The 12,774-nt window shown below is 36.4% G+C and overlaps 2 protein-coding genes across 3 annotated transcripts; both read left to right on the top strand.

The window, feature by feature from the left end:
- The first annotated feature begins 1,212 nt into the window (after positions 1-1,212).
- LOC129886122 (pre-mRNA-splicing factor 38) lies at positions 1,213-4,206 on the top strand. The gene is made up of 5 exons (XM_055960670.1): positions 1,213-1,733; positions 1,815-1,905; positions 2,384-2,510; positions 2,591-2,661; positions 3,523-4,206. Exons 1-5 carry the CDS (start codon positions 1,322-1,324, stop codon positions 3,950-3,952), a joined length of 1,131 nt encoding a protein of 376 aa, XP_055816645.1. The 5' UTR covers positions 1,213-1,321; the 3' UTR covers positions 3,953-4,206.
- A 3,206-nt stretch (positions 4,207-7,412) lies between these two features.
- Positions 7,413-12,092, top strand: LOC129886121 (single-stranded DNA-binding protein, mitochondrial). 2 transcript variants are annotated; one of them, XM_055960669.1, is made up of 6 exons: positions 7,413-7,609; positions 7,764-7,951; positions 8,674-8,882; positions 8,959-9,059; positions 11,318-11,377; positions 11,564-12,092. In XM_055960669.1, the coding sequence occupies exons 1-6, from the start codon at positions 7,549-7,551 to the stop codon at positions 11,572-11,574; spliced, it is 630 nt and encodes a 209-aa protein (XP_055816644.1). In that variant the 5' UTR covers positions 7,413-7,548; the 3' UTR covers positions 11,575-12,092. The 2 variants fall into 2 exon arrangements, with proteins under 2 accessions (XP_055816644.1, XP_055816643.1); XM_055960668.1 differs by having other exon boundaries at positions 7,414-7,609; positions 11,558-12,092.
- Positions 12,093-12,774: the final 682 nt, after the last annotated feature.

Here is a 12,774-nt window from a genome sequence, read left to right as displayed (position 1 = left end):
AAGGTGTTGATATTTGTGGTAACAACGAAGGTGGAGACGGTTGTGGCGGCAAAAGTGGAGGAGAAGGAGTGGCAACAATGGTGGTGAGCGACGACGAGGTGGTAGTGATAGAGGGAGTAAAGGAAGAATTGGTGGTGGTAGAGGTGATAACGACAACGAAGGTGGAGGTGGTGGTTGTTGTGGCGGTGACGGTGAAGGAGAAGCAGGTGGCAACGGTGGTGGGAGAAGAAAGTGGTGGTGGTGGTGATGGAGGAAAAAGAGGAAGAATTGATGGTGGAGGTGGCGACGGTGGCAGAAGGGGAGGGGATAACGGCGACAGAATGGTAGGGTGGGAAGGGGGAGGGGGAAGGGAGGGATGAGAAAGATAGAGTTTTTGTATAAATGATAAAACTTGAGAATTTTAAAATTAATGTCATTAAGACTAATCTTAAAATCATCACATATACTCAATAATTAAGACTTGAGTCACTTTTTTTTAATTTTAAAACTCTTATGTCACCCTTAATTAAAATTTCCACCTCTCACCCTGTTTGGTAAGGTGTTAGTCTCCATGAAGGTAGTTGATGATCTTTTTTTAAGACTCCAATTTACTAAAATGTTTAGCTATGCAATTTTCTTCTCTAAAGCAAAAGTAATGTAAAAAGAAAAAGGTTTTCCTTCTTTTTCATTTTAATAATTTGATCCACTATGTGTGCAATTTGCCAAGGGACAAAGGAGAGGTTGTTGATTGCCTTTACTATAATTTGGGAGTCTTAGTCAGTCTGGACTTATTTGCAATTATCATTGGTGCACCATTTAAGTTCAAAAAAAAAATTGGCCTAGGGTTTTTCTAAGGTTTTGTAATTCTTGTGACTATAATGTTCAATTTTTGATTTACTCTTTTTCTAAGGTTGTTTAATTCTTTAATATTCAGTGATAATTTTTTTTGAAAATCTCATAAAAATTATGACCTAAATCAAATTGATTTTTTTAAAAAGACGTGCGTGTTTATTTGTTCAATTTTATACAAATGTAGATGTTTACTTGTGCACAATCAAGTTGGAGGGTATAGATGTCATCTGAAGCCAAGTTAAAAAACACTGTCTATATATTATGCCTTGTTAATTTGGATAACCGTTAAATATGAAACCTTTTTTTGTATACATAATGGATCATATTTATATGTATGTATATACCCCATATATACTGGACCGCCTCACAGGTCCAAGAAAAGCCCAATTAGATATTCCGCTCCCCGTCTGTTCTGTTCTTCCCATTTCCATATATTCGGGGTTTTCTCCCAGAAACTTCCAAACCCTCTGCCCCGGTTAGGGTTTCAGAGATGGCGAATCGCACGGATCCATTGGCGAAGAGCATTAGGGGAACGAACCCACAGAACCTGGTGGAGAAAATCCTCAGGTCCAAAATATACCAAAACACCTACTGGAAAGAACAATGTTTCGGGTTGACAGCAGAAACACTAGTCGACAAAGCCATGGAACTTGATCACCTTGGTGGAACATTCGGCGGTAATCGGAAACCCTCACCCTTTATTTGCCTTGTCATGAAGATGCTCCAAATCCAGCCTGAAAAAGACATCGTTGTGGAGTTCATAAAGAACGAAGATTATAAGTATGTTCGTGTTCTTGGAGCTTTCTATTTGCGTCTTACGGGTACAGATATTGATATATATCGATATCTTGAGCCTCTCTACAATGATTATCGGAAGCTGAGGCGTAAATTAGCGGATGGGCGTAAGTTTTTATTGGTTTTATTGAATGATTTAACTAAACTTATGATTCGAGTCCTAATTTTTCTTGTCTTTTCTTTTCTAGAGTATGCACTGACACATGTGGATGAGTATATAGATGAACTTCTTACGACAGATTACTCTTGTGATATTGCTTTGCCCCGCATCAAGAAAAGGTATTTGTCTATTTGAGTCTTTTGACATTTTAATCTTATTTTAGTAGATAAGGTATTCTACTTCCTGTTGACGTTTTAAGGGTAGAGCAATAATGGGGAAGAACGTTTAAACCATTGAAGCTCCATAAGTTTTCAGTTCATTGAACACAATTACTAGGAGGTCTAAGCCAAAATTATATTGGTTAAGTTGACGGGTCGGTGTGCTTAAGATGATAACACAGGAAAATCATTATTAGCCCAAAACACGTGGTCTAATAGTAATTGAAGAAAGAAAAAGAACTTCCTTAATTGTCTATTTTGTCTGGTGTTTTTCCTGCTATTTTCCTGTGGTTGCGAGTGTTGGTGCTGTTAGATCTCTGTCTTGGCTGTTATTGCCTCCAAATTATTTTACAGTGCATGCACTTCTAATTCTCTATTTCTCCTTTACTCTTTATGTGTGTGTTCATTTAGTCTCCAATGTATCATGTGTTGCCACCAGATGGATATTGGAACAGAATAAACAGCTGGAACCTCGGAGAAGTGCGTTGGAAGATGACTTTGAAGAGGAAGAGGAGAAGGATGAGGATGAACCACTTGCCACTGGATTAGATGATGAGCATGAAAAGGTTGATATTTTGATGTGTTTAGTTTCGACGAACATCATTAATTTAAGGCTTGTTCTGGTTATTGATTTATAATAATGCAGGATTACTATCGTGGGGGAAGTCCAGCTAGGGAGAGAGATCGGGATAGAAGACGAGATAGTCACAGATACAGGTAGATTTCAGTCATCTGTTGACCTCTTCTTTATTAATTAATGTGTTGAGGTTTGGATTCTTCATTTGCCTCACAACTCACTCTTGTGAAGTGGAAATCATGGGTGAATCCTACAAATGCAATGACTCCTATTAGATAAGGAGTGCCCATCTCCACTTGATACCAGTACCCAATGTTCATTCCAGAGCACCTGCATCATTACATATGGTTTTAATTACTTTGAAATTCTTCAGCAAAACTGTAGCTTGTCAAGCTTCTGTTTTTGGGGGTTCTTTTTGGGTGCTGTCCCTCAGGGTTGTAGGTGACCCTGACTTAGAGTTGTTAAGTGAAATGTTACGTGAAATTTTGTTTATACTTCATTTTAAGTTGATTGCTGTTCGAGTGGAAGCTGATTGTTGAAGTACCCAGAGATACTCTGGAACTATTACACAAAGCACACACTTCACATGCTTCAAGCCTTCACCAATATGGCATTTTAGGCCTTTTGGTGACTAGTGCAGCTTCCTATATAAAAAAATTGTGATCTTGCCAGGTTTCTCTGCACTGACAGTGTGCAGTTGAGAAGTATGATAGATCATACATTTCCACTGTCCAATTGTTTCAGTTGGTGGTAATGTGGTTGGTTTGGCTATGTACTGTGTTATGCTAGTTGAGTAGGAGGCTCTTATTTCTAATTACAGTTAGTGATTTAACATTTTCTGCAGTGTAGTGGTATCGATATTACTTCTCAGTGACCAAACTTTATGATTAGAACATTCTTTTTTTGATTTACAACACGATCCACTTTATGCCTTTTCCTTTGTTGGTTGGGGGCTCTCTTTTTATTTTTTGATTTGAGCTTCTATACCTTTTTTTTTTCAGGGACCGTGACTATGATAGAGATCGAGATTATGATAGAGACTATGAAAGAGAACGTGATTATGATAGGGAACGTGGCAGACGTGACAGGGATAGGGATAGGGATAGGGATAGAGACAGGGAGAGAGACAGGGACCGTCATCGCCTCAGGGACGATAAGGACTATGGTCGAGAGAGGGATCGTGATAGACGTGACCGTGGTCGACGCAGGAGTTATTCCAGGAGCAGAAGTAGAAGCAGAGACCGTAATGATCGTGAGGATGACCGTCGTAAAAGGCATGCTCGCAGCAGTGCTAGTCCTGCTCGGGATGAACCTAAGAAGAAGAAGGAGAAGAAGGAGAAGAAAGATGATGGAACAGATCATCCTGATCCAGAGATTGCAGAAGCCAACAGGCTTAGGGCATCGCTCGGATTAAAGCCTTTGAAGCTATGAACATGTACATCTGCATTTGTTGTTTTCGATATGTTTGGTGATGTGTGATCTTTTGGTCTTGTAGCACCTTTACTTCTTTTCTTTTTGCTCTTTTTTTAGTGTACTTAATAATCTACTACTCGAAGCTGCAGTTTTGTGCTGCTTTTTTACTGCTTGCAAATTCTTTGCACCTTGCTTTTCACTAGTATTATTAGCAGATGCTAAAAAGTGTGTACAAATTAATATCATTTGAGTTCTCTTTATGATTTGACATATGTTTAGCTGCATAATCATGAAAACTTGAATGTTCATGCTTGCTCACAGCTAATGATGCAGATCTGCAGTTAAACAATTGTTTTCTCTACGGATGGCAATTACAATAAAGTCTTAACTTCACAAATGTACAGGACATCTGAAATACAGGGAGAAAGAGTTTACCCTTCCTAGAATGTGCAGAAATGAGCTTCAAACTATCAACTACTGAATGGTTACAACTCTTGATATGGAAGTTCTGGTAATAGAATGCCATTCTGATCATAGTGAAGGCTGCCAGATGCACTCAGCGGTCGACATTTTCCTCCCATGAGTATCCTTTTCTTGCATAATTCCAGTTCAACTTTCTCTTGTTCTTCCTCATCCTGATGTTTGTATTCTCTCCCCTGTTTCACCATTCTCTGGTGTATGGATTTCACTCTTCTAATCATGCAGTAACCAGCTGGCTGCCTCTTGATTGATGCCCAGTTAGCGGTTTTCGACATTTCCCCAGTCTCTGCGTTAGTAACAGCACCATAGTCTGCACCTTCAATGTCTGTTCCAGGATCTGCTTTGTTGGTCTTCCAGTTGGTGAAGCAAAATCTAATCCTCTTTCTGAACCTGAATTCGAACAGCCCTGAGAGATTTCGGGGTAAACTCTGTTGTTGCTTTCTAGCGCCAGTTGATATTTCTGAATTCTCCTCGTCATTCAGCTCTACTGGCTTCCCCTTTTTGTCTATTATCCTCAGTATCTTCTTGAATGAACATGACTTACTCAGTGTTAGCCGCTCCACTGAATCTTCCAACGAAGTCTTAAACGTGTTGCCTTTCTTCCCGGAGACAATCAGTTGATCTCGTTCTTCCGTGCATTCATCCAAAGCATCAGCATCACCATGCCTGTCATTTTTAGAGCTTGAAGAGTCCCTTTTCAATGTTTTCTTGTTGCGAGAAGCATTACAGAAAATTGGACCAATTTCCTTTGGCCCAAGTCCTGCAGGTTTAGTCCATTTGATCTTCTTCTTTTTCCCCTCGACACTCTTTTCAGTTTTTGGCATAGGGTTCTTGACAACTAGCAACTTGGGTAATTTTACTCTCACCTTTTGTTGCAGGGACATGACATAGCCATTGATTTGTGAATACCTTAGGAGTGAGTTGGGATTTTTCAATCTTCCAATAGTATCTAAACTTCCCTTCTCCATTTTAACTTTCTTTGAAGAATTTTGCTTTCCTCTTGGCAAACACAATATCCCAACATTTACAAGAGTTTGGGATTTTCCTTTTTTTTTCATTGTTGTTGCTCCTACCTTTTTGTTTTCAATAGACATGGGTGGGTAATGGGATTATGGCCAACTGGCAAGTGCCCTATTCATACGCCAACATTTTGTTGCTTTTTCTCAAGAATGCCCTCAATTATCATTTCTAGAAGTTAAATTAGTAAAATTATTATAGCACGAAAAGAGAATTAAGGGATAAAGTTGGTTACATATTTTCTCATCAAACTCATCTGAAAGTGATTGCTTATTTCACAACATTAGAACATAACCTCTACTCCCGTTTTCTTTCCAAACTGCGGAATTGCTCTTTCAGTCTTCAAGGGGTAGTTAAACAAATAATATCTGATTTCACAATTAGCCAAAAAGAGTCAACAACTCCACTTTGTTTCTAAAAAAGTCTGTATGGAGCATCTATAGCAATTACAAATTTAAAATTATGGCTTACGAGTGATGATAATATCATGGAGAAATAAGTCGAGTTTTTTTTTTTTTTTTTTTGGCATCAATGATGTTATGTATGTAATGCTTTAATTGGGTTTTGAGAAATGGTTATATGATATTCTTTGGCAGGTGATCATTCCACGAGACCACGACCATAGTTAATTTATGTTGTTTGAAATAGGTTTAGACATGAAGCTCAGCTACATCGAGTTCTATCAGTTTTGCTATGATATTGAGGTCAGTTGAGTTCAATCAAGCTCTGTCCACAAACTAAAGTTATGAATCGATTATTTGAATCTAAAACTTATTAATATTACTCATACCATGTTAAAATATTTGTTATTATTGAACAAAAAACTTTGATGATATATATATATTTTGATTATACCAAACAATAGTTAAATAGTCTTTTTATTGAAACACTGTCTGTTATATATATTATTAAAAAATAATTAAATAGTATTTTCTACTTCTCTTTCATACTAGTGGTGTTCATGGTTCGGTTTGGGTCGGTTATTGATTAAAACCATAACCAAACCAATTTAATCGGTTATTAAATGTCTAAAACCATAACCAAACCAAGTAAAATAATAACCACGGGTTTGGTTATTGTCGGTTTGGTTCGGTTTGATTCGATTATTCGGTTTATGACTAGCCGAGACAATTCAAATATTCTCTCTCTACATTCTTCAAATTCTTACGAAGCTCTTTTTTCCTCACGGCCCACAGAGGTTCGAAACAAAAAAGAAAACAACTTAAACATTCTAAACAAAAAAGAAAACAACTTAAAATCAATTTAAATTTTGAAAAACTTCTTATAAACCTTCTCAAAATTTGACAATCTTGTACTTGGGGTTGAGGAGTTAAGGTTGCTTTTGAGCCTTCACTGTTAGTTAGTCTATGACTGTGAGTCTGTGACTTTGTGAGAAACCAACGTGAGAGGAACAAAAATGTAAAAGAAAAATAGATACTAGGGTTTTAATGTTTTAACTTTTACCTTATGTTGCTGCCTGCTGCTTAAATGCTTAGTGCTTATTTGGAATTGAGGATTTAGAATTGGTCTTGAGAGTTGGGCTAATGGGCTTGGATTGTTGGACTTGGACTGCTGTTTGGTGTTTATTAGAATTTATAATTGGGCTTGAGAGTTGGGCTTGGATTGTTGGCCTTAAAAATAAGTAAATTAATATTAAATTAATAATTAAAAGGTATAAAATATCTTTAATTATTTATGTAAAACAAATATTATAAATATATATAATTATAAATTTTAAGTATATAATTATCGGTTTGGTTCGGTTATTTATTCGGTTATTTTTTTCTATAACCATAACCAAACCAAATATTATCGGTTATTCAAATTTAAAACCAAACCAAATCAAACCAAACTTAATGTCGGTTTTTTATTCAATTTGGTTAAATTTTCGGTTTGATTTTGGTTTTAATCAAAACTGTGACCAGCCCTATTTCATACCATTAAAATATATGTATACTATCAGGCTAAAAAAGTAAGAGGCAGATGCAAGTGTTTTTTTCCCCCTAAATTGAAACAAAGTCTGACCCAAGGTGCAAACTCGACCCGTATTATAGTGCATAGCGCTAAAACCCTCCTTGTCCCCTAATTCTCTATCGCTGACTTCCGTTCACTGCAAAATGAATTCAATGGCTGCTAAACTTGTCAAATTGTTACGCTTCTCTCCAGCCGCCAGACCAGGTTCTTCTCTTTCATAACAATCAATTTCATTGTATTTAGAGTTATTCTTTTAACGCTGGTCATATTGATTGAGGCATTTCAGGGAACAAGTGGTGGCCATTCTGAAAAAATAATGTTTTTCTTATGATTACGGTTGTTTTATTACAAATTACAGTGATCGGTGTGCAAGGAAGCTCTAGGTTTTGCTATTCAACTGGTACATTTCTTAGTGATGATAATGAGCCTGCAAGTAATAATGAAGCTGTAGAAATTGATGATAATGATTTCCTTCCCGAAAAACCTAACTTGCAGCTGCAAGGTGTGGACCCTAGAATGGGTTGGAATTTTCGGGGTGTGCACAAGGTATATGTTCTTGTTCAAAGCCCTATAATCATATTGAAGATTGAATCATAATTGCGATACTTGTACTGGGAAGAATGACCAGAAGCTAACAACATGTTGTATCAGTTAGTGTTAGTTTGTTGAGCAATATTGGATTTGATTGGATGTTGTTCTTTAAATTTTTAATTTTTCCATTATCTTATTTCACCGACCTATGTCTAGCTCTCTTATCATTGTGAGTCTGCTAAATTGTTTCAACTGATTCTATGTGCTGTGTAAGGCTTGGGTGAGCTCACCCTTTTGGTCGAAGTTGTTGAAAACTTGGTTGAGAATGAAGCTATATGAGTTAAAGATATTTTTAGGACCAGAATGATAGAATCTGGAAATTGATATGCGATTTCTGTTGGAGTTCCACATCGGTTGGTTAGGGGTACTTGGTCTCTCTTGGGCACTTCCTCCCTTCATGAGCTAGCTTTGGGGCCCATCCCAATTCTATAGCTTTCGGGGTTGAGTTAGGCCCAAGACCCATTTATTTAACAACTTCTGGATATGTTCTTTTTTGAGAAATCTCACAACTCCAAAACCATTGCCAAATAAAGGAAGCTGATAGATCATCTATTTTAAACTTTTAACCAAAAATGTCAAGGATAGTGACATAATTTATCTTTTTAAATTTTTTTGTCTGTTTTGTTTTTGGGGGATAATGGATAGACCAACATAAAGACACAATTTGTTTTTGACAGGCTATTATATGTGGCAAAGTTGGGCAATCTCCTGTGCAGAAGATATTGAGAAATGGACGAAGTGTCACTATCTTCACAGTTGGAACAGGTGGCATGTTCGATCAGAGAATCCCGCAAGACAGAGACTTGCCTAAACCTGGTCAGTGGCATAGGATTGCGGTGCATAATGATATGCTTGGGCAATATTCCGTTCAGCAACTTACCAAAAAGTAAGCACTCCCCCCCCCCCCCCCCATAATCCATATTTCATTTCCATTTTATTCTCTAATATATACATACTATCAGCTCGTCAGTCTACATTGAGGGTGATATTGAAACCAGAGTCTATAATGATAGTCTCAGCGGCGAAATTAAAAGCATACCAGAAATCTGTGTGCGCAGAGATGGTACGTCCTTATGTTTATTATGAGCCCCCCTGGTTTGTCATATTTGAAGATTTAGGTGCTTACCATGGAATTGAATGGCAGTCCTTGCACCCATTTCATGTTATGATTTCACTGGAAACAGATATTTGAACAACATCTTTTGAAGTTTTTATCAGGCTTGCATATTTTACTATTATTTGTTGAAGGAATGATTTCAGTTAATTGTTTTTTCTTTGTGAGGAAAAAATCAAACAATGTTTTAGCTTCAAAAACCTTTCATATCTTTAAATTTTGGATGTTTTTTATATTCAATGGTGTTGTCAAATCTTTTATGGTTTACTGAAATTTTTGAATAGAAGGAGTGTTAACTTGAGAGGCTTTCTTACTAGTTAGAGCTGCAATTTCATTATATCTTATATCTTTTCCCCTGTTCATAAGCTTTAGTACGCAAGTTGAAGAATGTAGAGTAAGATATAGTTAGTAGACTCATACTAAGATATAGTTAGTTAGTAGACTCATACTTCTATAATCGCTATATTCAATCCTTGTAGCTATACCTATCAAAGAAGGATAAAGCCAGCAATGCATTGCCAGAAGAGTAACAAAATGATGCAAAACACAAGGCTCGAGGCAGATTTTTATTATACTTAGAAAGTGGAGTATAGGAAGTCTGTTAGCAAGATGAAGGAAATGTACCAAGTTTTAGGTTGGGGGAGCAACTGTTGAGATCCCACTCCTGTGGGTATGAATTGTGCCTAATTAGTTTGGTACTCATCATTAATGTTCGAAGAAATAGCATCTCTGTCTACCACACCTATATCCTGGACATCCAAGAGTAGTACCCACAAAAAGAGAGGGCGTGGAGGATGGTGGGGCAGATCTGTACTTCCAAAACTTTAATGTTTGGATTTTCACCAAAATTAGCAACACAAGTAAGATCCGTTAAAATTAGTAAAACTTCTCATTACTCCCCTAAGGTTTGGAAAAAGTGGACCTCATCCCAGATTTCGAATTCAAGTTCATTTTGTTCCATTCTGTTAAAATTAGAGCTCAATCAGTTCTAATTTATAGTACGATGACAGAGGCACTGATATAGTACTAGGAAAAAGTATAAGTAGGATCTTTCTAAGTTCCTTAGGAAAAAAAGAATTTTTTTAATTTAAAAAGAGAAAAAGAGATTTATTTTTAAAAAAAGAGTAGAAAAAGAGCTGATTAAAAAGTAACCCCACCTATAACAGCCCCTCCATTGGTTGTGAAGGACCTCAACAGTGAACAGACAGTCTGCTTCACTTTTTTCTAGGCACTGCTGAACTTGGAATATGGCAATGGCACCAAACCGGAAACGAATTCCTGTTGTTTCAGCCTTTCCCCCCATCACTGCCACTAAAGGAATGCAATGTAACTCCGGCCTTGCTTTACAGGAACAGTATTTTGGATATTTGAAGTGAGGAAGCGAACAAAAACAAGAGTTCAACTAGGGGACTGAAGAAAAATTAGCAAGTGTTAATTATAGTGATGTCCAAGTTATTTAATTATTGAAAGGCCATCTGCAGTTTTGCTTGATGCTGATCTGATATTTTATTTCTCGAGTGTGGACAAGAAAAAGAGAAGTCTTATGTTCAGATTTGAACCTTTCAAGGAAAAGAATGTAAAAATGAAGGGAAGAAATGTTTGATAACGTATGTGGGGTAATGAAAAAACATCCTTATTATATTGATACTCATGGCTAAGTTCAATTCATGTGCATGTTTAGTATTAAAGTACTTCCACAATTCTGAATCAAATGTTATTGTTGATTTTACTTGTTCTTTAGCATAATGTATTTCACTATGTTGGAACTTCAAATAAATAGATTGGTTTTATCATTTATGAAAGGCAAGCCAAAAGATAAGGTGATATATCTTCTTGTTTGTTATTTTTATTTTGGGAATTAAAAGTTGATCCATTAAATCAATCTGGAAATTGTGGAAGTGCGAATCAACTATCAACTGGTACAAGTAAAATAGAAAGCATTACATTGAAATCTAGTTAGAGGGAGTAAGTGTGCTATATAGTATATATTGCTCTGTTTTAGATTCTTTCTGTATCCGGTAACCTGATAGTTTTGTAGATTTGAGATAACTGACTCAAAAATATACTGCAAAATATTATGTAATATTACTATTATTATGCATGGCTGCCTACTGCTGTTGCTGTATTATTATATGAAAAACTGCTTTGTCAGCTAAACAGATGATAAAAGCATGATATGTTTTCTGATGTTATACAATTTCCCACAGGGAGGATTCGGCTTATAAAAGGTGGTGAAAGTATCAGCAGTATCTCTATTGATGAGCTCCGTACGTTTTCTTCTGTTATATAAAATTGTCTGTTCTCGAAATTTATGAGCTTTGGATTACAGTACCAAATTTATTTCCTAAATTAGATCCCCTTTGTATGTATCACATTTGTTTTCCATGAAATATTGGTTTTTTTCCTCTGTTGCTTTTGTTGGACTTATTTTTTTCTGTTATTGGTAGGAGAAGGGTTGCTGTAGAAGCTCATTGGTAAATTGTCGAAATACGTTAGGCGGTTGGGAGCAGAAGATTTGGGGGGTTAAGAGGGGAGGAAGCAGCTGAGGAGTAGTGACCTATCGTCTGAAATATACTCTGCAGTAACACAAAACTTTCCTTATTTCCATCTGTAAGTTTTGAATAATTTCAGTTATTAGTTTGCCTTCAACGACTAGTGTCCATCTTCTCGCTTGTATTTTGTTAAGAAGCAGGAAGAGTTGTTCTTTTGGATCCTCATTATTTAGTGCGTAGTTGCTTCATTCACCAAAGCTGTGCAAAATGTTGTTTGAATGATCGAAATAACTATAGGTGAAACTGTGAAAGAATAGGAATACTTGTGGAATGAAGTGGCGTCTGCTAATTCATAGTTTATCTTTTATCCCCGTCTATTGTATGAAGTTGATACTATGGTTACTAGACGGAGTGTGAAAATTTGTGTTTGTATAATCTTCAGCATCCAGTATACTGGTATTAAGTTAAAATCTAAATTAATGTTGTTTTTTGGTAGCATACTCTTTTCAGATTGCACTGATCGATGATGGGGTATATACTAGTTAACTTTTGTTTTTGTTTCGCTCATTGCACACCTTAAACTCAAAGCTCTTTCTATCTTCTCTAGTTGTTCTATCTCAATCTCCAGTCTTTACACGGCCAGTTACGATGAAAAGCTTCTTCCTTCTGGCAAAAAAGCCTTGCTAATTTTCTTTTTTTGTGACAACAATACGAACTGGGTTTTTCCGATCCATCAATTTCTTTTGTTACTTATTAAGTATTTCTCCTGCTTCATATTGCCTTCACATACATGGAGACAACAGACAAGGGTAGAAGTTAAAACTATATTTTGAGGTTGGTTATTTCTCATACTTCAGAGAAATTTGCAGGGCCATTATCTCTCAGTTAACTTTTTCACTATAGTGTATAGTCTCTTAGGCGAGGGAATGTATACGAATAATGGAGAACTTTCACTTTTAACATTTCTGTCTGCTTTATTTACTCCAACACAATACTCTCTAATATAATTTGATATTTCGATTTTCCTTTTAACACTCCTAAAAGGTAAAACGGTAAAGGGTGAAATATACCCTTTACCATTAGAAATAGTTTAAAAATATACTCCTCGTTATACTATCGGTCCAAATATACCCTTAATTTTAATGGAGAGACACATATCAAGTTTAGAATCA

The sequence above is a fragment of the Solanum dulcamara genome, chromosome 4 (assembly GCF_947179165.1).
Source record: "Solanum dulcamara chromosome 4, daSolDulc1.2, whole genome shotgun sequence".
NCBI lineage: Eukaryota > Viridiplantae > Streptophyta > Magnoliopsida > Solanales > Solanaceae > Solanum > Solanum dulcamara.
The sequence above is the reverse complement of the archived record's forward strand: the minus strand, read 5'-3'. Positions and strand labels throughout refer to the sequence as shown.

Bases quoted from the DNA above. Each gene is read 5' to 3' on its own strand.
- LOC129886122 (XM_055960670.1), top strand. From the start codon at position 1,322: ATGGCGAATCGCACGGATCCATTGGCGAAGAGCATTAGGGGAACGAAC. The intron at 1,906-2,383 runs GTATTTGTCTAT...TGTTGCCACCAG, and splicing joins TTGCCCCGCATCAAGAAAAG to ATGGATATTGGAACAGAATA. The intron at 2,511-2,590 runs GTTGATATTTTG...ATAATAATGCAG, and splicing joins TAGATGATGAGCATGAAAAG to GATTACTATCGTGGGGGAAG.
- LOC129886121 (XM_055960668.1), top strand. From the start codon at position 7,549: ATGAATTCAATGGCTGCTAAACTTGTCAAATTGTTACGCTTCTCTCCA. The intron at 7,610-7,763 runs GTTCTTCTCTTT...TACAAATTACAG, and splicing joins CTCTCCAGCCGCCAGACCAG to TGATCGGTGTGCAAGGAAGC. The intron at 8,883-8,958 runs GTAAGCACTCCC...ACATACTATCAG, and splicing joins GTTCAGCAACTTACCAAAAA to CTCGTCAGTCTACATTGAGG.